At 49.5% G+C, this 23,761-nt stretch overlaps 1 protein-coding gene across 2 annotated transcripts in view; it reads left to right on the top strand.

Annotated features, from left to right (window-relative positions):
• The window catches only part of SH3GL1 (SH3 domain containing GRB2 like 1, endophilin A2), a 57,248-nt gene that overhangs the window by 14,645 nt on the left and 18,842 nt on the right, over positions 1-23,761 (top strand). For both annotated transcript variants that reach the window (XM_083484068.1, XM_083484067.1), the window contains exons 2-3: positions 19,769-19,837; positions 21,766-21,838. In XM_083484068.1, coding sequence (XP_083340194.1) covers positions 19,769-19,837; positions 21,766-21,838 — 142 coding nt within the window. The remainder of the gene's footprint in view (positions 1-19,768; positions 19,838-21,765; positions 21,839-23,761) is intronic.

The raw sequence follows: 23,761 nt of genomic DNA, 5'->3' as shown, positions 1-23,761 counted from the left end.
CATTTTAAATACAGTCATACCTCGGGTTGAATATGCTTCAGGAAGAGCGCATTCGAGTTGCGCTCTGCGGCAACCCGGAAGTAAAGGAGCGCGTTACGTCCGGGTTTCACTGCTTGCACAGAAGCGGCAAAAAGCGACACGTGCGTGCACAGATGTGCCTTCGCTGGTTACGTTTGCTTCTAGATGCGAACGGGGCTCCGGAACAGATCCCGTTCGCATCTAGAGGTACCACTGTAAAAGGACACATTCTGCTCATCTAAAACCACCAGGCAGGCCCCACAAATAACCCAGAGATTCATTTTAAATAAAAGGACACATTCCACTCATGTAAAAACATGCTGATTCCCGGACCGTCCGTGGGCCAGATTTAGAAGGCGATTGGGCCGGATCTGGCCCCTGGGCCTTATGTTTGCCTACCCCATGTGTGCAGTAAGTCATAGGCTGAGCTCACGTTTCATGAAATGTTTGTGAGCACTGCAGAAGAACGTTGAATGACAGACTCTCTGTCGAGAGGGAAGGGAGAGGCCAGGAATGTTTTAGCAAGAGGACTGGGTTTCCGGAGCTGACAGAAAGAAAATTGGCCACGGATGGAGCAGGGGAACTCGAGGGATGAATAGAGAGGGGAGGTCAACATCTTGTGGGAGAGGGGAGTGGACAGGCAGGATCTGGTGCCGGGGAGCAACAAAGAACTATTCAAACAGGAGGCATATCAAATGTGCTCCAAACAGGCTCAGCTTGATTTGGCCTGAATCGCGATGACCCGGCTGGACCTTTCAGAGCTTGTTCTTTTCCACAAACAGGTGTAGCAAGCATTAAATCTGCTTGCTGTGGTTGTGAAGCCAGGTCTCCCTTTCCAGAGCCTTGCAAGACGCTCCCCTTGATAACCGCAGAGCTCCCTCCTTCCTCAAGAGCGCAGTTTCATCCTTCTTGCTGCGAACATCCTCAGCAATTAATGGGCTGCCCGCCGTTTGCTTTTGCGTGGTGGTTCTTCAAGTTTCCTGCCCCGAAGTGCCCTCTTTCCAGAGCGAATTTTCTGTCTATTTGTCCATCTAGCCCAGAATTCTCTATACTCTGACTGCCAGCAGCTCTGTCAGGTCTTGGGCAGAGAGAGCTCTTCACCATCGCCTGATATTTACAATTCTGACCGGCAGCATCTCTTCACAGTCCGGGCCAGAGCGACATCTTAGCTCTGCCAGCTTAGATCCTTTAACCAGAGGTGTATTTTTGTCTCATTTATTTCTTGGCCTTGCCCTCCAGAGAGATCAAGCTGGTACATGATTTGCTCCTGTTCTTCACAAACAAGCACGCACTTTATCCTCTCAGCTGGATAGAAGGTTGTGTCGGCTGAAAGTGTGTGGCTTAAGATCGCCTGGTGAGCAGCAGTTTGATACAGGGGTAGCCAACATGCCCCCCACAATGTGGTTTTCGACACACAGGGCTTGGAAATATTCACTTCTTAGTGGAAGTATTTCCAGTTCGCGTCCAGCCTGCACCTCAAAGGAACTACCGTATTTCTCGCTCTATAAGACGCACCAGACCACAAGACGCGCCTAGTTTTTGGAGGAGGGAAACAAGAAAAAAAATATTCTGAATCTCAGAAGCCAGAACAGCAAGAGGAATCGCTGCGCAGTGAAAGCAGCAATCCCTCTTGCTGTTCTGGCTTCTGGGATAGCTGCGCAGCCTGCATTCGCGCCATAAGACGCACACACATTTCCCCTTACTTTTTAGGAGGGGAAAAGTGAGTCTTATAGAGCAAAAAATACGGTAATTCTGATTCACATTTGCCCCTTTGCAAAGCGAACTAATTTGAAATAAAAAAATTCCTTCCAGTAGCACCTTAAAGACCAACTAAGTTAGTTCTTGGTATGAGCTTTCGTGTGCATGCACACTTCTTCAGATACCAAGAACTAACTTAGTTGGTCTTTAAGGTGCTACTGGAAGGAATTTTTTTATTTTGACTATGGCAGACCAACACGGCTACCTGCCTGTAACTCGAACTAATTTGGTTCGCCTTCAGTTCTCCTAAGCCAGGGGTCAGCAAACTTTTTCAGCAGGGGGCCAGTCCACTGTCCCTCAGACCTTGTGTGGGGGCCGGACTATATTTGGGGGGGGGGAATGAATGAATTCCTATGCCCCACAAATAACCCAGAGATGCATTTTAAATAAAAGCACACGTTCTACTCATGTAAAACCACGCTGATTCCCGGACCGTCCGCAGGCCGGATTTAGAAGGCAATTGGGCCGGATCCAGCCCCCGGGCCTTAACAATGACCTAAACAATGATTTTCTCCCCCAGCCTTCAGAATGTTGCAGGCTCGTGTACTGACGTGTAAAAATACGCTTTGGAAGAAAACATCAAACCCATATGTGCACATAAATATGAATAGTTCAATTTATATCCCCCAGCATTTAGGATAATAATAATAATAATTTTTATTTATACCCCGCTCTCCCCAGCCAAGGCCAGGCTCAGGGCGGCTAACAAGCAATAATAAAAACAAGTTGAATGAATACAACTTAAAAACAAAATTAAGGATCTTGAAGTTTCAAGGCCCAAAGGGCTAAAATGATGATGATGATGATGCAAGAGAATGGACTTGAAGATCAGCTAGGAATCATTCAGAATCCAACTCCCGAAAACAATCTTTAATTCATGTTTAGTTCGACCAGCAGTTAGGAGAACTGCTTTCAACTGCGGTTCGGAGGTTTTTTGCACTAATTCATCTAACGTTAAGCCAAACTAGTTCACCCTGCAAGCATTGATCGAATGACAATTCCCAGCATCTTTGACCATTCCAATCACAGCTACACTTCCTCATAGGCGCCGACTCCATGGGGCCTGAGGGGGCCCGAGCCCCCTCAAAAATTCGTTTGGGGGGCTCTGCCCCCCAATAATCTCGGGCGCCCCTCCAGCAGAGCGCCACCGCCGCCCTTCCCCCAGCCCAAAATGCACAGGGTCGGGCTGCATGCCTCCTGCCCTCCCTCCCGAGCAAAAGCTCCACCCAATTTCCTTCGGAGTTGATTAATTGGCGCAGCACGCTCTCCCCTATTCGCTCACGAGGAGGCGGTGCCACTTTATCTGCATATTCATGAGCTTATTAATTATTCATGAGCTTTCGCGGGCTCCCCCAATATTTTTTATAAGTCGGCGCCCCTGCACTTCCTCTAGTAATGCAATTTTTTGTTGTTGCCTCTACTCACCTGGAAACATAATTTGCTCGCCATAGGTGACCATGCAAAGTTGCTTTATGCTAACCAGGCTCCTGTTTAGTTTGAGCGTGGAGGAGAGGGGGGAGTTGTGTGTGTAGCTATTCTGTAGCTGTCTCCCCAGAGCTCTTGCTGTTAATGATTAGTCCCCCCTTTGAGGGAGACGAATAACTATGCCTAATTAACCTTACTCCCTCGGTGTTAGATTCTTTTCCTGGCTCTTTTATGCATGTGTCAGTAGCCCTCCCCGCATCCCATTTAAATCTCTCTCTCTTGAAAAAAAGTGAGTCAGCAGCTTGTAAGGGGCGGGAAGGAGAGAATTGGGAAGGAGATCCCAGCGCTGCAGCGAAAAGTGGCTTTATCTGGGCCAGGGTCCAGGCCTGGAAAATGTCATCTGAAGTGGAATACGGACGTGGGCGGCTGTACGTTGCCGCCCTCTTTCCCCCAGAGATCTTTTCTTGCAAGCCATGCAATAACCTTTCTCCAGATGCTGATGCCGTCTCTTCCGCCCTAGGAAATTCTGTCCACAGAACTACGTTTCCCCTCGCAATTTCTTTGTAAATAGATACCGTGTTTTTCGCTCTATTAGACACACCAGACCATGAGACGCACCTAGTTTTTAGGGGAGGAAAACAAGAAATACCGTATTTTTTGCTCTATAAAACTCACTTTTTCCCTCCTAAAAAGTAAGGGGAAATGTGTGTGCGTCTTATGGAGCGAATGCAGGCTGCGCAGCTATCCCAGAAGCCAGAACAGCGAGAGGGATTGCTGCTTTTGCTGCGCAGCGATCCCTCTTGCTGTTCTGGCTTCTGAGATTCAGAATATTTTTTTTCTTGTTTTCCTCCTCCAAAAACTAGGTGCGTCTTGTGGTCTGGTGCGTCTTATAGAGCGAAAAATACGGTAAGAAAGGAACGCAAAGCATCCTGAGCTAAGAGGGAGCGCTCCTCCATCTTCGCTCAGGAGGCTTTGCGGGTCTATCTCTGAAGCCAGGAGGGCAAGCGGGATCGGTGCACACCGATCCCTCTTGCCCTCCTGGCTTCAGCGAAAGCAAGCCTACTGGCTTTCCCCCAACCTCCCGCAAGAGCCGCACGCTCTTTAAAGGGAGCGCGGCTCTTGGGGGCTTTTCTGGGAGGTGGGGGGAAGGAACAGCCACTGTTCTGGCTTCTGGGATAGCCCACGAAGCCTCCGCAGGCTTAAGCCAAGACAGCCAGTGGGATCATAGAATCCTAGAGTTGGAAGAGACCACAAGGGCCATCGAGTCCAACCCCCTGCCAAGCAGGAAACACCATCAGAGCACTCCTGACATATGGTTGTCAAGCCTCTGCTTAAAGACCTCCAAAGGAGGAGACTCCACCACACTCCTTGGCAGCAAATTCCACTGTCAAACAGCTCTTACTGTCAGGAAGTTCTTCCTAATGTTTAGGTGGAATCTTCTTTCTTGTAGTTTGGATCCATTGCTCCGTGTCCGCTTCTCTGGAGCAGCAGAAAACAACCTTTCTCCCTCCTCTATGTGACATCCTTTTATATATTTGAACATGGCTATCATATCACCCCTTAACCTCCTCTTCTTATCCAGGCTAAACATGCCCAGCTCCCTTAGCCGTTCCTCATAAGGCATCGTTTCCAGGCCTTTGACCATTTTGGTTGCCCTCCTCTGGACACGTTCCAGTTTGTCAGTGTCCTTCTTGAACTGTGGTGCCCAGAACTGGACACAGTACTCCAGGTGAGGTCTGGAATACTGTGTCCAGTTCTGGGCACCACAGTTCAAGAAGGACACTGACAAACTGGAACGTGTCCAGAGGAGGGCAACCAAAATGGTCAAAGGATCACAGCGCTGGAATCCTGCTCACTGTCCTGGCTTCTTGTTTAGCCGCGTGCAGCCTCTCCCGGGCAAGGGGAGCCTTCATCCCCCGTCCAGGTGAGGCTGCGCGCGGCTAAGACTCCCCCAAGAGCCGCGCACCCTTTAAAGAGCGTGCGGAGTGTGTGTGTGGCTCTTGGGGGCTTTTCCTTTAAAAGGAGTGCTGAGCAGAGCCTCCCGCCTGCATTTGCTCCATAAGACGCTGTCAGGGAACTGACATTGGAGCTAGAGGCAGAGGGCAGGCTCTCAAATGATGCTGGAGAAGGGCCCAGCAGGGAGAGAGGCAGCTCCGCAGATGGGGAAGCAAATCAGCGCAACACCAGGGATATAGAGGGGCTGATGGGGGAATCGGCGAGAGGGCTCCAGGACTCTTCACCGGACACCAGCAGGGAGAGCACGGGTCCTCCGCTACCCACGCCCTCCCTGCGCAGAAGACTTCCGCGCAGAGAGAGTAGGAGGAGACTGGGTGTCAAACAACTTTTATGTTGGAAAAGGTTTTAGAAACGCCCACTGACGGATTCTGCTAGCGACTGAGGCAGCCACGAAGTGAAGGGCTGCCCAGACTGAAAGGTTTAGCAAGGCAACAAAGCCTGGAGAGGCGGCAACTTGCGCACGAGCAACCCATACACATTACAGACGCACACACATTTCCCCTTACTTTTTAGGAGGGGAAAAGTGCGTCTTATAGAGCAAGAAATACGATACGCCGTGTGGGTTGTTGCTGTTGCTGTTTTGCGCTGTGCAGAATGCACACTTTGGCACCTCGTACGCAGTACAGTGGTGCCCCGCAAGACGAACGCCTCGCGAGACGAAAAACTCGCAAAACGAAAGGTTTTTTCGTTTTTGAGTTGCCTCGCAAGACGAATTTCCCTATGGGCTTGCTTCGCAAAACGAAGCTTGCCCCACAAGCTATGGGGATAGCGGGAAGCGCAGCGCGTTTTCCCCGCTGTCCCCGGACCTCTTTTGAAGCAAGGAGCAGCGGGGAGAAGCGATCTTCTCCCCGCAGCCCCAGCGGGAAGCGCAGCGCATCTTCCCCGCTGTCCCCGGACCTCTTTTGAAGCAAGGGGTGGCGGGGAGAAGCGATCTTCTCCTCTCCGCCCCTTGCTTCAAAAGAGGGGACAGAGCGGCGCTTCCCCTCTGTCCCCGGACGGTCTCCATAGGAACGCATTGATTGATTTTCAATGCATTCCTATGGGAAACCGTGCTTCGCAAGACGAAAAACTCGCAAGAAGAAAAAACTTGCGGAACGAATTAATTTCGTCTTGCGAGGCACCACTGTATTTGTCTTTCCTTATGGACCTGGGGTATGTGTGTGCTGTACTAATTTAATAATGTTCCCTTGGTGGCTTACCAAGCAGTATTTAATTACTATTAATTAAAAGCAAACAACAGAAATAAGAGCCTAAGGGTTGCATCCAAAACAACACCAAGACACAGACCACTCCTTGCAAGGATTTTTGTCGGTGCAATGGGATACCCACCTCGGTTGCAAATGCTAACTCTCTAGGTATTCTCTCAATCCTCTGCCGTAGATTCGGGGAGGTGGAGTTTCTGTTCTGAAAATCCTTCCACTGATGGAACGCCCTGTTTAGATCCTGCCCTAAGATGCCCTAAAAAACTCCTTACAACCGCAACACTTTGCAGCTCAGGTTAAAACCACACTAAGCCCTCAACAGCTCTAATGCAATTAAAAAGCCCAAGAGAATAAATAAGTAAAAAATTGCAACCATACTTGAAAGCATGCAACGGTATCGTGGTAAAAATCAGGTCTACTGTTTTTCTTGGTCCCAGGCTCTCTTTGATTCCCTCGCCAGCTGAGAGCTACATGTGACTTTCGAACGTGGGGAGAATTTGCATTGGCTAGAATTCTCCCTGAAATTTCCGTATTTCAATGCAAGAGTTAAAATGCCAAAACAGATGAAAATTGCCCCGACCTATGTAGGCTTGTCTAAGCAAGGATGTTTTCCTCTGGTGTCCAAAAGGCCGTAGATAAGGAACAAGGCGAGCTCTCAGGAAGCTATTGCATTACTGGGCCCACCACCAAGAAGGCCCCGTTCTCTAGTAGCTTATCACTTCACTTTCTAGAACAGGGTCTTTGAAGGAAGATCTTAGTGTTCAGGTAGGCAAACATGGCCACGTGAACAAACACCGAGAGAGGAGGGTCGTGTGGCCGAGAGCTGTGGCTCTGGCCTGTTGTTGTCTTCCAAGTGTACAGACAGCGGGAGGAAATTTGGACTTGTATCTAGGGCTGGACTGATCTGTCAGTTTCACTTTCTCCCGGTTGTTCTTTTTATTCTAGTCTTAAGTTCACATTTCCACATCAGTTTGAGATTTATTATTTTTTAGCCCTCCTAAAAAGGTGCAGGTACACACAATTGTACACACAGGTTTGCCTAAAACACGTTTGCAAAGCAGTTGCCCCAATATAACACAAGATGTTGTCACAAATATATACACTTGTATGCACGCTTTACCCCAGTACTGTATCTGTATTTTTTGCACGTACTACTTGTTTGGAGAACTGCGCTGCAGAATTCTGAGCACACTTTGAAGTATGTCTGGGTTCCGTTCCCCCATGTTGTTTCAGGAAGTGTGAATTAGGGAGGTTTGCCCTTAAATGTGAATTGCATTGAACCCCTCCCCAGCCCATCCATCCCTGGTTGTAAGGTTGTAAATTTTGCTAGGACTAAATCCAGTGCAATTGATGACCCTAAATCAGTAGAACATGACACTCTTAATCTCAGGGTTGTGGGTTTGAGCTCCAGGTTGGGCAAAAGATTCCTGCCTTGCAGGGAGTTGAACCTTACGGTCCCTTCCACCTCTATAATTCTATAATTCCCTTTTAATTTCAGTGGGTCTACTCTGAGGATAGCGACCTTTGACTACAACCTTTCGTAACTATGCTGCTGTGGGACGGAATATTTTCCAAAACGGGAGATTTTCTGTGAAATGTTTCATCATTACAGCGATGTACAACTGGTCAGCCGCGGGCTGAAAGCAAGATGAGCTCCGCAACCCCATAGTAGCCTTTGACTGGACTCAACCGTCCAGGGGCCCTTTACCTTTAAAGGTAAAGGGACCCCTGACCATTAGGTCCAGTCGTGGCCGACTCTAGGGTTGCGGTGCTCATCTCGCTTTATTGGCCGAGGGAGCCTATGTTTGTCCTCAGACAGTTTTTCTGGGTCACGTGGCCAGCATGACTAAGCCGCTTCTGGCGAACCAGAGCAGCGTCCGGAAACGCCGTTTACCTTCCCGCCGGAGTGGTACCTATTTATCTACTTGCACTGGTGTGTTTTCGAACTGCTAGGTTGGCAGGAGCAGGGACCGAGCGACGGGAGTTCACCCTGTCGCGGGGATTTGAACCGCCGACCTTCTGATCGGCAAGTCCTAGGCTCAGTGGTTTAACCCACAGCGCCACCCGCGTCCCTTCCTTTACCTTTACAGTGGTACCCCGCAAGACGAACGCCTCGCAAGACGGAAAACCCGCTAGACGAAAGGGTTTTCCGTTTTGGAGGCGCTTCGCAAAACGAATTTCCCTATGGGCTTGCTTCGCAAGACGAAAGCCCATAGGGAAATCTCCGGGGACCTCTTTTAAATGCTAGCGGTGGGGAGCAAAGCCTTTCCCCCCCCCTCCGGCCTTCAGAAGAGGTCCAGGAAGGCCGGCGGGGGCCCAAAGGCTTTGTTCCCCAGCGCCAGCATTTTAAAAGCAGTCCGGGATAGCAGGGAAGCGCTTCCCGCTATCCCGGACGGCTTTTGAAGGCAGGAGAGGTCCGCGAAGCCTGGGCGCGCTGATGTCAGCGCGCGCAGGCTTCGCCATGCGGGCAAGTCTCCGCCAGCAGCGGCAGCCTTCAGAAGAGGCTCCCGCCAGCCTTCAGAAGAGGTCCAGGACCTCTTCTGAAGGCGGGCGGGGGGCAAAAGTCTTTGTCCCCCCTGCCTGCCTTCCCAGGGGCTTTTAAATCGCCCCGGACAGCGGAGAAGTCCTCCGCTGTCCCGGGGCGATTTTAAAATGCCGCCCCCCAGCATTTTAAGATCGCCCCGGACAGCGGAGAAGTCCTCCGCTGTCCCGGGGTTTTTTAAAATGCTGGGGGTGGGAAGAAAAGCCCTTGTCCCCCCCCCCCAGCCTTCAGAAGAGGTCGGGGGACAGACTGTCCCCGGACCTGGTCTGAAGTCGGTTTCCCTAGGAACGCATTAATTGATTTTCAATGCATTCCTATGGGAAACCGTGCATCGCAAGACGAAAAACTCGCAAGAAGAAGAAACTTGCGGAACAAATTAATTTCGTCTTGCGAGGCACCACTGTACCTTTTACCTTATATCATGCCACTTAGTTGCATGGCATAATTTGTTTGCTAAATAAGTATGCTAAATCAGATCTCCATTTATTTGGGGGTCTTGTACCTTGGGTGCAATGGGACCCTTCAACAGTGGAATGGTTTTACTCAGGAGGTTGTGGACTCTCCTTCCTTTGAGGTTTTTAAGCAGAGGTTGGACGGCTATCGGTTTATATGAGATTCTTGCATTGCAGTGGCGTGGACTAGATGACCGCTGGGGTCCCCTCCCAACTCTTATATGATACTGTGATTTTATGGGACAGGGCAGACGAGGTGCTGTGAACGCTTGAAAACCCCACGACTTACTTAGCAAGATTTGTACCGTAGATGAAACCCACAAGCAGCTTCCCTAGAATATAAAAACACGCTAAAATCGACGTCAAGAAACAAGCAGAAGACAAAGTAAAGTGCAGGTACAATTATGAAGAAGATTTGCAGAAGGCAAAATAAAAAAATTCCTTCCAGTAGCACCTTAAAGACCAACTAAGTTAGTTCTTGGTATGAGCTTTCGTGTGCATGCACACTTCTTCAGATACACTGAAACAGAAGTTGCCAGATCCTTCTATATAGTGAGAAGGTGGGGAGGGGTATTACTCAGAAGGGTGGTGGGAATGGGTGATTGGCAGATAGCTGAGATGAGCCTGTTGACGACTCTTAACGACTGCAATAGGTCTTACAGGAAAAGGCAAGGGGTGAGAAGGTGAAAAATGGCTTAGTCATGTATAATGAGATAAGAATCCAATGTCTCTGTTCAGACCAGGTCTCTCCATGGTTTTAAGTTTGGTAATGAGTTGCAATTCAGCAGCTTCTCTTTCCAGTCTATTTCTGAAATTCCTTTGTAGTAAAACAGCTACTGTATCTGAAGAAGTGTGCATGCACACGAAAGCTCATACCAAGAACTAACTTAGTTGGTCTTTAAGGTGCTACTGGAAGGAATTTTTTTTATTTTGACTATGGCAGACCAACACGGCTACCTATCTGTAATTTGCAGAAGGGACATGGAAAAGAGTTAAGAGCCTCGGACATAAGATCACCAGGTTGATGGACTAGATGAAACAGATAGAAAGGACTGACAGAACCCAAGACCAGGAAGAAGAGACGGTGGATGAAGATTGGCAGCAAGTTTAAAAATTTATTTAGAGAAATATTGCAAAATTAACGACTTAGGAAAATCTTGGAATGAAACTATTAGGCTTTAGTAGAAATGTTATAAGGAGTTATGTATAAATAAGCTTTTAAGTTCCAGGGTTTTTTTATGGTAAGATAAGGCTAAAATAAATTAAGACAATTAAAGGACAGAATACAGTGAAAGATGGAAAGGATTTGCTGAGATAATTAATAATTAGAATACCAAAAAGGGAGGTGTGAGGAGGTCGAGGAAACAAGTTAATGAAGATAAGGGTATGGGAATATTGGATTAGTTTTTAAAAAAATTTTTGTTTTTGATTTTGGTGTATTGTATGTTTGGTTTTTTTATTTTCTTTTTATTGATTTATACTGTTTAATCTCTTTTTTCTTTGCTTTTCTTTCTTCTCTCTTTTCTGTAACTTTAAATTCCCAATAAATATCATTTTTTAAAAGAAAAGAAACAAGTTTATAAAAAGCAAAATGACTACGGTCGACATTTCAAAGTGTGCATTCTGAACTGAAAGTGGATTCAAGCGCAGATCGACTTCGCATGTCTAGGTAGGCTTGCACAGACAGAAACGTTTTGGGCGTCTGCCAAAGCCCAACGCCTAGCGTCAGTGAGCGGGGAGCCCCAGATTGTAGGAGCTGCCACGTGGAAAGATCTCGGCTCCTTACGTAATGCCAGTTCCGCAGATCAAACCGGCCGTGTGGGGTAAAGGCTTTAAGCTGGGTAAACACTTGCTAAGAATTGTTGCTCCGTCACGAGGGCCAGAAACCAGCGAGTTATTTAGAAAAACAAGAACAAATCGGCATGCCTGGTGCTAGGAGTACACACAGCCCAGAGAGCTTAAGTTCGGAGCAACGTAAAGTGGATATGATTTCCCCTGATTCTCCTGGCAAAGTTTGCTTGCAGCCAGGCTCAGTTCGTTCAGGGCAACCTCCTAAAAGCCCTGAAATAATAAATCTGCAGCAGATGTTGTTGTTGTTTAGTCGTTTAGTCGTGTCCGACTCTTCGTGACCCCCTGGACCAGAGCACGCCAGGCACTCCTGTCTTCCACTGCCTCCTGCAGTTTGGTCAGACTCATGCTGGTAGCTTCGAGAACACTGTCCCACCATCTCGTCCTCTGTCGTCCCCTTCTCCTTGTGCCCTCCATCTTTCCCAACATCAGGGTCTTTTCCAGGGAGTCTTCTCATGAGGTGGCCAAAGTCTTGGAGCCTCAGCTTCAGGAACTGTCCTTCCAGTGAGCACTCAGGGCTTATTTCCTTCAGAATGGAGAGGTTTGATCTTCTTGCAGTCCATGGGACTCTCAAGAGTCTCCTCCAGCACCAGAATTCAAAAGCATCCATTCTTCGGCAATCAGACTTCTTTATGGTCCAGCTTTCACTTCCATACATCACTACTGGGAAAACCATAGCTTTTACTATACGGACCTTTGTTGTCTGCCGAGTAATCTCAGCTGCTCCCCGAGAAGCAGGCAGCTTGATAAAAAAATCAAATGCCCTGCAAAAAGCTCATCGGTCGCTTCCACGTGGCCTGCAAGAGGAAACTCTTTGAAAATATTTTTGCTTGTTCTCAGCCTTGGCGGAGCTCCTCTTTCAGCACTTTGGTTTATTTTTTCGGGGGGTGGAAAGTACATCCTCCTTTTCACATGCGGTTTCCTCTGTCGCATCCCATCGAACTGCAAGCCCATCACTTTCTGAAGTTGGCGGCTGTTGACAGGAAGCGGACAGGTCCAGCAGCCCAGGCTGAGCTGGCTGAAGCCAAGATGCCCAGGTTGCAAAAGGAATAAAGCAAATCTTGTTTCCCTGGGTCTGGAGCAGCGCTTTTGAGAACGGAGGGGGAGGTCTCTTGTTTGGGCATCTGCTGGTATCCCTGGGGACAAACCCTGCCTCTGAAACCCTGCAGGGGTTTTACATGTAAAACATTTGGGGCCGGATCTGACCCATAGCTGTCAACCTTCCCTTTTTTTGTGGGAAATTCCCTTATTCCAGCGCCGTTTCCTGCTGCTATCCCGGATTGTTAGGTATCCCGTAGACTGTCCCCGGGAGAGGTGAGGCTGCTGATCCCTTACAGTGGTACCTCAGGTTAAGTACTTAATTCATTCCGGAGGTCCGTTTTTAACCTGAAACTGTTCTTAACCTGAAGCACCACTTTAGCTAATGGGGCCTCCCGCTGCTGCCACGCCGCCGGAGCACGATTTCTGTTCTCATCCTGAAGCAAAGTTCTTAACCTGAAGCACTATTTCTGGGTTAGCGGAGTCTGTAACCTGAAGCGTATGTAACCCGAGGTACCACTGTATTTTCGAGGCTGCTGATCCCTTATTTTCAAATCTGAAAGTTGACAGCTATGGTCTGGCCCCCGGGCCTTAGCTTGCCTACCCATGCTCAGCCTAAAGCAGGGGTCAGCAAACTTTTTCATGTAAAACTTTCACACGTAAAAAATTGCATTGCTCATTGAGGGAGCGGGTGGGGTTATCCAATTCCATTTAACTCAGGCATAGGCAAACTCGGCCCTCCAGATGTGTTTGGGACTACAACTCCCATCATCCCTGACCACTGGGCCTGTTAGCTAGGGATCATGGGAGTTGTAGTCCCCAAAAACATCTGGAGGGCCGAGTTTGCCTATGCCTGATTTAACTGCTGCAGCAGGCGGAATGCTAAAATTTGGCACGTGAGGCGTTCCAGGACTCCTGGCTTCCCCCAAAGGAGTTTGGAAGCAGCGTTTTTATGCTTGAAAGTTGAGACATGCAGTGCAATTGAGACTGCAGCCAAGCGCTCCGGAGGAGACTAAGCCAAGCCGTCCAACTGCCTGGAATGCAAGGGTGGGCGGAGGCGAATTCCCCCCTCCCCCTTGACACACTTGGACTGTACTCTGGTTGCAGGAGGCAGGAAAGAAGGGGGCTAACCAGGCCGGCCAAGGAGGAGTGGAAGCCGTGCCTGTGGAATTCAGTCTGGGTTCTGCCAATGCGCAGCCCGATTGAAAAGCAAAAGCAAAAAAAGCAAAAAGCAGCCATGCTGGTACGTAATAAACTGTGGTCTAATAACGTAATAAACTGAGCCTCTTGGGCTTCCTGATCAGAAGGTCGGCGGTTCGAATCCCCGCGACGGGGTGAGCTCGTGTTCCTCCGTCCCAGCTCCTGCTAAGCTAGCAGTTCGAAAGCATGCCAGTGCAAGTAGATAAATAGGTACCCCTGCGGCGGGAAGGTAAACGGTGTTTCTGTGCGCTCTGGTTTCCGTCATTGTGTCCTGTTGCGCCAGAAGCGGTTTATAATAATTATTATTATTATTTATTATTTATACCCCGCCCATTTGGCTGGGCTTCCCCAGCCACTCTGGGCGGCTTCCAAAAGAATATTAAAATACTATAATACATCAAACATTAAAAGCTTCCCGAAACAGGGCTGCCTTCAGATGTCTTCTAAAAGCCTGGTAGTTGTTGTTCTCTTTGACATCTGGTGGGAGGGTTTAGGCCTGCTGGCCACACAACCCGGAAAGCTGTCTGCGGACAAATGCTGGCCTTAAAGCGAGATGAGCGCCGCAACCCCATGGTCACCTTTGACTGGACTTAACCGTCCAGGGGTCCTTTACCTTTTTACTTTTATCTAAACTCCAACATCCACAACAGGGCAGCACCTTTCTTTAGAACCCAGCCAAGTTGTCAAAACTTTCTGAAGGCAGCCCTGTTCTGGGAAGCTTTTAATGTTGTTTCATTATACTTTTTATGTTCTGTTGGAAGCCGCCTAGAGTGGCTGGGACAACACTGGCAGGGTACAAGTAACAAATGGTTGCTGTTCTTGTTGTTTTGCCTCAGGTGGAGAAACAGGCTGGGCTGCCAGTGCTCATGTTATAGGTACCTTTTGCCCATGTTGCTTCACTTGTAAATAGAGATGTGACAACTTGGAAATCCCCCAGAAAAAAATACCCCCCCCTTCATTTTTCCTCCCTCTTCCCCGAGCCCTCGCACCTGTATCTTCAGTGTGCCATGCACATAGATAAAAAGGTAAAGGGACCCTGACCATTAGGTCCAGTCGTGACCGACTCTGGGGTTGCGGCGCTCATCTCGCTTTATTGGCCCAGGGAGCCGGCGTACAGCTTCCGGGTCATGTGGCCAGCATGACTAAGCCGCTTCTGGCGAACCAGAGCAGCGCACGGAAACGCCGTTTACCTTCCCGCCCGAGCGGTACCTATTTATCTACTTGCACTTTGACGTGCTTTCGAACTGCTAGGTGGGCAGGAGCAGAGACCGAGCAACGGGAGCTCACCCCGTCGCGGGGATTCGAACCGCCGACCTTCTGATCGGCAAGTCCTAGGCTCTGTGGTTTAACCCACAGTGCCACCCGCGTCCCTTATGCACATAGATGGCACTGAGTAAATAAATGATCACAATGAGCCGTGGTAAGGGTTTTTTCTTTCTTTACATTCTCAAAGCTGCGGGCGTCTCTTTTGCACATCTCTGGAGAGCAGTCTTGGAGCTAGAAGGACCTGAGGGTTCACAGAAAGCTCTGAGCAGGCCTGCTCCCCCTTGCAGCACTGAAAACAATATGGTTCCTTGTTCAGCAGCGTCAATTGCTGATGTGCGGCAAAGATTTCAATCTCTGGCCTATTAAGGCTTCTTAGGAGCACTGAAAGCTGCCTTGACACTAAACCAGTCTATAGGTCCGTCTAGGTAAAGGTAAAAAGATAAAGGACCCCTGGATGGTTAAGTCCAGTCAAAGGCGACTATGGGGTTGCGGCGCTCATCTCGCTTTCAGGCCGAGGGAGCCGGCGTTTGTCCACAGACAGCTTTCCGGGTCATGTGGCCAGCAGGACTAAATCGCTTCTGCCACAATGGGACACCGTGACGGAAACCAGAGCGCACGGAAACTCCGTTTACCTTCCCGCCACCGTGGTACCTATTTATCTACTTACACTGGTGTGCTTTCGAACTGCTAGGTTGGCAGGAGCTGGGACAGAGCAACAGGAGCTCACCTCTTGTGCGGATTCGAACCGCCGACCTTCTGAACAGCATGCCCAAGAGGCTCAGTGGTTTAGACCACAGTGTCTAGCTCGGTCCTATCTGTAGTGGGTCTCCAGACTTCCAGGGATCGCGCTACACCCTGAGCTCCAGGCTCCGGAAAAATAGCTAGAGCACTTTGCACCGGGCGTAACCAGTTCAAAGTGAAAGTGCCAAAGAGAGAAAGTTGCACACAGACGTGCAGATCAGCCTAATATTTATCTGCAGTCCGCAGCGCACTGTGTGCCCAAGTGAGTCATTTGTTGAAACTTCATGATAGCAGGATGTTTGTCTGTGTGGTGGGTTTTTTAGGTAAGGCATGTGTGCCACAGTTAGAAACTCAGATATATCGGCTAATCAACAAATGCCACCTTGAACCTGGGTCAGAGTCACGCACAACAGAATGTCTGGGGGCCATCTTTCCCCCTTTCATTATTATTTTAGTTATAATTATAATTGATTACTTTTCTATAGCACTGTATGTTTTAAAGATAGGGACGCGGGTGGCACTGTGGGTTAAACCACAGAGCCTAGGACTTGCCGATCAGAAGGTCGGTGGTTCGAATCCCCACGACGGGGTGAGCTCCCATTGCTCGGTCCCTGCTCCTGCCAACCTAGCAGTTCGAAAGCACGTCAAAGTGCAAGTAGATAAATAGGTACCACCCTGGTAGGAAGGTAAACGGCATTTCCGTGCGCTGCTCTGGTTCGCCAGAAGCGGCTTAGTCCTGCTGGCCACATGACCCGGAAGCTGTATGCCGGCTCCCTCAGCCAATAAAGCGAGATGAGCACCGCAACCCCAGAGTCGGTCACGACTGGATCTAATGGTCAGGGGTCCCTTTACCTTTATGTTTTAAAGAAAGAGTCTCAAGGCGGTTTACAACACCTTAAAACATCCAATAAAACAATCCAGAATAAAACAACTTCAAGCTTGAAGGAATATATTTCAGATCTTTCTCTAAGTGGTGTTTGGCTTTCCGCATATTTATATACCTACTTAATTTATAGAGCTGCCCCATAACATCTGGACTCTAGGAAGCTAGGGTGGTGTCGTGGTTAGCAGCGGTTCTCAACCTGTGGATCCCCAGATGTTGTTGGACTACAACTCCCATCATCCCTGAGCTCTGGCCTTGCTAGCTAGGGGTGATGGGAGTTGTAGTCCAACAAAATCTGGGGACCCACAGGTTGAGAAAGGCTGGGTTAGAGTGTCAGACCAGGACCTGGGAGATCAGGGTTCGAATCCCCGATCCGTCATGAAGCTCTTCGCCTACCTCACAGGGTCATTGTAGGGATTAACTGAGATGGGGGCTGAACCATGTGCTCCCTGGGAATAAGGTGGGAGATAAATTACTGCTCTTCTGCCACCTGCTTAAGGAAGCTGGAAGGGCCAGCCAGATGGAGATGTCTGTCGCCAACTTGGCTTCCAAAGATCTTCATGTGGCCGCAGTTGGGCTCACGCCCAGCGCCTGGGGAATTTCTGTCGCCAATGTGTACAGCTCTTGTGCCACAGATTTGTGCATGGGTGGATGTTGCCCTCCCTCCTCTTTACAGGACCCCTTCTCAGGAAGGGCCTTGCCACTCAGTACAGTGGTACCTCTGGATGCGAACAGGATCCGTTCCGGAGCCCCGTTCGCATCCCGAAACGAACGCAACCCGCGTCTGCATGAGAAGAGAAGATTCCCTGGAAAAGACCCTGATGCTGGGAAAGATGGAGGGCGCAAGGAGAAGGGGACAACAGAGAACGAGATGGTGGGACAGTGTTCTGGAAGCTACCAACATGAGTTTGACCAAACTGCAGGAGGCAGTGGAAGACAGGAGTGCCTGGCATGCTCTGGGTCCAGGGGGTCACGAAGAGGCGGACACGACTAAACAACAACGACTGTATCGGGGCTGAATGCTTCATCTTAGAAATTGGAAAGGGACCGCAAGGGTCATCTACTCCAGCCCCCGGCAGCGGAGGAATGTTCTGCTCAGTTTGGGGCGTGAACGCAAGGCCCTGAGATGAAAAGTCTCGTGCTCCGCAGACTGAGACCCTGCAAGCAGCCTCCCGCCTCCCCTCCAAGGGCATTGCTTTTCCCATAGAAGCGGTTGACCCTCCAGAGATGACCTTGCCGGTGGTGGTGGAAGGCAGGCAGGAAGGAAGGAAGGAGGGGAATTGTCATCCTGGTGGGGACTACATCCGAAGGAGCACCTGCCCTCCCATTGACCTTATTTTGCACTGGAACAAACAGATGTCATCTTGCAGAGAAGTGTTTTAACCGTAGAGAAGGACCTCTACCGTGGTACCGTCCCGTCCATGGAATCACTTCCCCGCGGAGGCTCGCGTTTTCGGCACTTTGCCCAGACCTTTCTTTAACTGAGCTTTAAAACTCCGGCGGCCTTTATCCTCTTGTTTTTATAGACTCAGCTAGAGCAATGTTTGTTCTGTGTTCGTCGCTCCTATATTTAAACGCATATTTCATACCTACAGCACAGCACCTTGGAATGTTCTTGTCAGGGAACTGCCATCAGCTCAGAGGCGAGAGGTGGAAGGGGAGTTGTGTTATAGGGAACCTCCAAAAATCTTGCAAAGCAGTTCCTCCTCTGGTGAGCAGGAAAGCCCCACCACCAGTGGAGAGGAGGTGGTGGGACCAGGGGATGTGAGGGAGAGCGTCAACACCAAGCCTGAGCAAACCGGAAAGGAGGGAAGTACCCCTTTGCCAGCACCCATTCTGCACAGTAGGTTTCGGCGCAGGGAGGGGAGGAGAAGGTTGGGGGTCACGCGACTGTTATGCTGGGGGAGGTACAAGGACCGACCACTCCCAGATTCTCCTAGCGACTGAGCCAGACATGAACTTGTGACGCTCTTCACTGTAAATAGTTTGCACTAAGAATAAAGCCTGGAAAAGACAGGTTGGAGTCTTGCCTTGCTCTCGAGCAACCACACCACCACCTGACAGTTCTGAATGCTAGAAGAAAATTCCAAGGACCGTTTGGAATAATTGGAACTGAACACTGAACGTAATTAGTGGATTCTGTGAAGGGATGAACACGAACTGGAATCACTTCCGTTTAGGACATCTTGAAATTGAACTAGTTCCTTTAAAAATGTGCTCTCTAGGCTCTGTCACTAGCAAGCTTCCTTGCTTACACTTACCCATCATCTTTGTGATCTGTTCTTTCCTAAGTGAAACTTGGTTGTGCTTGGAATAAGGGTGTGAATCATAGAATCGTGGAGGTGGAAGCGAACCCCAGGTCTAGTCCCACTAAAGCATCCATGAAAAATGGCCATCCATTAAATGTGTTGCTTTTTAGTTGTTGAAATAAATAAAAAAATTGTCCAGTAGCACCTTAGAGACCAACTAAGTTTGTTCTTTGTTGTTGTTTAGTCATTTAGTCGTGTCCGACTCTTCGTGACCCCCTGGACCAGAGCACGCCAGGCACATCTGTCTTCCACTGCCCCCCGCAGTTTGGTCAAACTCATATTAGTAGCTTCAAGAACACTGTCCCACCATCTCGTCCTCTGCTGTCCCCTTCTCCTTGGGCCCTCCATCTTTCCCAGCATGAGAGTCTTCTCTTCTCATGAGGTGGCCAAAGTCTTGGAGCCTCAGCTTCAGGATCTGTCCTTCCAGTGAGCACTCAGGGCTTATTTCCTTCAGAATGGATCGGTTTGATCTTCTTGCAGTCCACGGGACTCTCAAGAGTCTCCTTCAGCACCAGAATTCAAAAGCATCCATTCTTCGGCAATCAGCCTTCTTGATGGTCCAGCTCTCACTTCCATACAACACTACTGGGAAAACCATAGCTTTAACTATACGACCTTTGTTGGCAAGGTTATGTCTCTACTTTTTAAGATGCTGTCTAGGTTTGTCATTGCTTTTCTCCCAAGGAGCAGGCGTCTTTTAATTTCGTGGCTGCTGTCACCATCTGCAGTGTTCTAGGTTCTGTTTGTTCTAGGTATAAGCTTTTGTGTGCATGCACACTTCTTCAGATACCATGCACACAAAAGCTTATACCCAGAACAAACTTAGTTGGTCTCTAAGGTGCTACCAGACAATTTTTTAATTTATTTCGGCTGCGTCAGACCAACACGGCTACCTACCTGTTTTTAGTTGTTGTTATGGAGAAAAAAATCCTCAATAAAAGAGCAAGATAATTGAAAGGTACTCAATCTGTTTCTCCTACAAAAAAGTAAGAAAAAAAAGTTGACAATTCTGAAATAGTGTGTTAACTGAGCAGCTGAAACGTTCTTTGTGTTTGTTGTTTTCTTTAAAGATGGTCAGCGAGAAGGTTGGAGGAGCCGAAGGCACCAAGCTAGATGAAGACTTCAAGGAAATGGAAAAGGTGAGTAGAGGAAAAGCAACGTTGCACATGGGTGCAATGCGGGGATGGCACATTCATGTCTATGCTCTGGTAACCTCGAGGTGTGAACCATAGGACGCACCGGACAATAGGACGCACTTTGTTTTAGAGGGGGGAGAACAAGAAAAAAAAAATCTCCCCCTCTCTGCCCAGCGCCCCTTCAGCGAAGCGGCAGGAGGCGCTGCACAGAGAGGGGGAGAACTTTCCCCCTCTTGTTTTCCCGCTCTAAAACAAGGTGCCGTTTAAGGTGCGTTCAGGCGGCTACCTTGGAAGCCTGGAGAGCGAGAGGGGTCGGTGTGCACTGACTCCTCTCGCTCTCCAGGCTTCAGGTTCCTTTCGACCTGCTCTTTGGGGCTGGCGGGGGGAAGCCCACCACCAGCCCCAAAGAGCAGGTTGGGGAGCAGCGGAAAGGCGCAGCGGAGAGGCTCCTGCCATAGCTGCGCGTCACCTCTCCAGCTGGGAGAGGGTCGCGGGGCTATGGCTTCTTTAGCCCCACGCGTGCTCTCCCGGCTGCAGAGGTGACGTGGGGCTGTAGAGGCTCCTGCCATAGCCGCGTGTCACCTCTCCAGCCGGGAGAGGGTTGCGGGGCTATGGCTTCTTTAGCCCCGCGCACGCTCTCCCAGCTGGGGAGGTGACGCGAGGCTGTAGAGGCTCCTGCCATAGCCGCGCGTCACCTCTCCAGCCGGGAGAGGGTCGCGGGGCTATGGCGTCTTCGCTCCATAGGATGCACACACATTTCTCCTTCATTTTTGAAGGGGAAAAAGTGCGTCCTATAGAGCGAGAAATACGGTACTTCAATGCGTTATACATAGGGCTGCCTCTGAAGATGGTTCGGAAACTTCACCTGGTGCAGAATTGAGTGGCCAGGTTGCAAGACGGTCTGAGCATATTACACCGATCCTGGTACGACTACACTGGCTACCAATGAGTTTCTGGGCCCAATTCAAAGTGCTGGTCCTGACCTATAAAGCCTTAAACGGCTCAGGACCACAATACCTCAAGGACTGCCTCTTTCCATATGAACCTACCCACCCCCTGAGATCATCTTCCGAGGCCCTCCTTCGTGTGCCCTCTCCTCAAGAGGTGCGGAGGGTGGCAACACGAGAACGGGGCCTTCTCTGCAGTGGCTCCCCGTCCGTGGAATGCTCTCCCCAGGGAAGTTTGCCTGGTGCCTTCATTATACACCTTTAGGCAACAGGCAAAAACGTCCCTTTTTAATCAGGCCTTTGGTTGACCTGATCAACATCCCGTACCCTTTTAAAATGTGGCTCTTTTGGGGAGGGTGTTATTGGGTTATTGATATTATTTTTATTTTATATACTGTGATCTTTTTATGTGAACTTCCCTGAGACCTCTGGGTATAGGGTGGTATATAAATTCAATCATCATCAACACCACCACCATAACATATGCGGGTGGCACTGTGGACTAAACCACTGAGCCTCTTGGGCTTGCCGATCAGAAGGTCGGCGGTTCGAATCCCCACGACGGGGTGAGCTCCTGTTGCTCTGTCCCAGTTCCTGCCAACCTAGCGGCTCGAAAGCACACCAGTGCAAGTAGATAAATAGGTACCGCTCCAGCGGGAAGGTAAACGGTGTTTCCATGCGCTCTGGTTTCCGTCATGGTGTCCTGTTGCACCAGAAGCGGTTTAGTCCTGCTGGCCGCATGACCCGTAAAGCTGTCTGTGGACAAACGCCGGCTCCCTTGGCCTGAAAGCGAGATGAGCGCCACAACCCCATAGTCGCCTTTGACTGGACTTAACCATCCAGGGGTCCTTTACCTCTTTTATAACAATGTTCTGGATTTGCATTTCCACTGAAAGTGGTTAATGTTCTCCAGCCATTGGCGTTAACTGTGGCCTGCTGTTCTGCTACTTTTGTATTGTCAATGCACTGTTTCCATTTCTACAGAAAGTGGATCTCACCAGCAAGGCTGTTACAGAAGTCTTGGCTAGGACTACGGAATACCTCCAACCCAATCCTGGTAAGGCCCTTTGCCATGGCTAAGTGGCAGCTGAGCTCCCCCCCTCCCCCATTTTGTGAATTTTGTCTAGAATTGCTTCTTAAAAAAAAAAAAAGCATTTGCTTTCTCAAACGAACTCTACTTCCTTCCTTGAGACCTTCTTGGACTCCAGCTCCCAGCAGTCAGCGCAGCCAGCGGTAGGGAACGATGGGAGTTGGAGTCCGACAACACCAGGCACAGGCAAACTCGGCCCTCCAGATGTTTTGGGACTACAACTCCCATCATCCCTAGCTAGCAGGACCAGTGGTCAGGGATGATGGGAGTTGTAGTCCCGAAAACATCTGGAGGGCCGAGTTTGCCTGTGCCTGAACGACATCCACAGCCCCCATTCCCCAGCACCGCAGAGCTAAAAAAAAAAGCGCGTAAAACAGCTTGGTGGCTGTTCGTTGCTAGACAAGATGCGGCAGTGGCGTAGCGTGGGGGGTGCAGGGGGGGCCGGCCGCACCGGGCGCAACATCTGGGGGGTAGGGTTAGGGGGCGCAAATCCACGGGTTAGGGGGCGCAAATTACTTGCCTTGCCCCGGGTGCTGAAAACCCACGCTACGCCACTGAGATGCGGTGCTCTTCCAGCAGAAAGCTGTGATTTTGATGTGGAACATCTGCATGGGAATTTTGGCACTTCGCTCGGGTGGGAAAAAAAACAGCACAACCCATTTCTGCAACCAGAAAGGGACGGATGGTTTTGTTTTGCTTAACGTTGCTCGATGCAACGTGAAATCATCTGGCGTAATGGAGTCGCCTGCATCTTATTCTGTAGCTGGTGCTATGCACACACACACACACACACACACCATTTTTTCACCGATACCACGGTCTCCGACTCTTGTTTTGTTTTTGCTTAGACCTCTGTCTGTGATTTTTCTTACTTGATCTGTATTTTGTGGTCACGGGGGGAAACAGTTTTTTGCTGAGTTTTCGTGGCGACTTCTTTGACTGCTTTTCGGTGATCGGATCCTGGTTTAATCAGCCGGAATGTGCTTGCGCTGTGTGCGCTCGCACCCTGCCCCTATTTCATTTATTCCTGTCGGTGGCTCTTGCATCGCCTCGCATTCCAAAGGAAGTCTCTTAAGCGGCTTGCGACATCCTAAAAATATCGGAAATAAAAAGCCAGATACAAAAACCGCAGTGGGAGGGGAAATCCACATTTTAGAGTAGCGGAAGGAACACTTTTAAGACAGTGCTTTTGTACTGTTTTATTGTTGTTAGCCGCCCTGAGCCTGGCTTCGGCTGGGGAGGGCGGGATATAAATGAAATTTATTATTATTACTATTATTATTATTATTATTATTATTATTATTATTATTATTATTATTATTATTATCCTCCAACTGAGCAGGCTCTTGAGAAGGTGTGCAATTTAAACCTTCCCCCTCTCCCACCTTTTCAGAGTCAGAAGTCCCGAGGGGTAGCCCAGTGCCAGATAACTTCATGGCCCAGAAATATTGCACAGTGCCTCTCTTCTGCCTGCAGGAAGGACTTAAATCTAAGAAAATGGGGGGAGATAGCACAGAGTTGTTGAGGGTTTTTTTTGCTGTAGTTTACCCAGGGTTGTTGAGGGACGTGGGTGGCGCTGTGGGTTAAACCACAGAGCCTAGGGCTTGCCAATCAGAAGGTCGGCGATTCGAATCCCGTTGCTCGGTCCCAGCTCCTGCCAACCTAGCAGTTCGAAAGCACATCAAAGTGCAAGTAGATAAATAGGTACCGCTCTGGTGGGAAGGTGAACAGCATTTCTGTGTGCTGCTCTGGTTAACCAGAAGTGGCTTAGTCATGCTGGCCACATGACCCGGAAGCTGTCTGCGGACAAACACCAGCTCCCTCGGCCTGAGCGCCGCAACCCCAGAGTCGTCCACGACTGGACCTAATGGTCAGGGGTCCCTTTACAGG

The sequence above is a fragment of the Podarcis liolepis genome (genome assembly GCF_965112155.1).
Source record: "Podarcis liolepis genome assembly, chromosome: 18".
Lineage (NCBI taxonomy): Eukaryota > Metazoa > Chordata > Lepidosauria > Squamata > Lacertidae > Podarcis > Podarcis liolepis.
The sequence above is the reverse complement of the archived record's forward strand: the minus strand, read 5'-3'. Positions and strand labels throughout refer to the sequence as shown.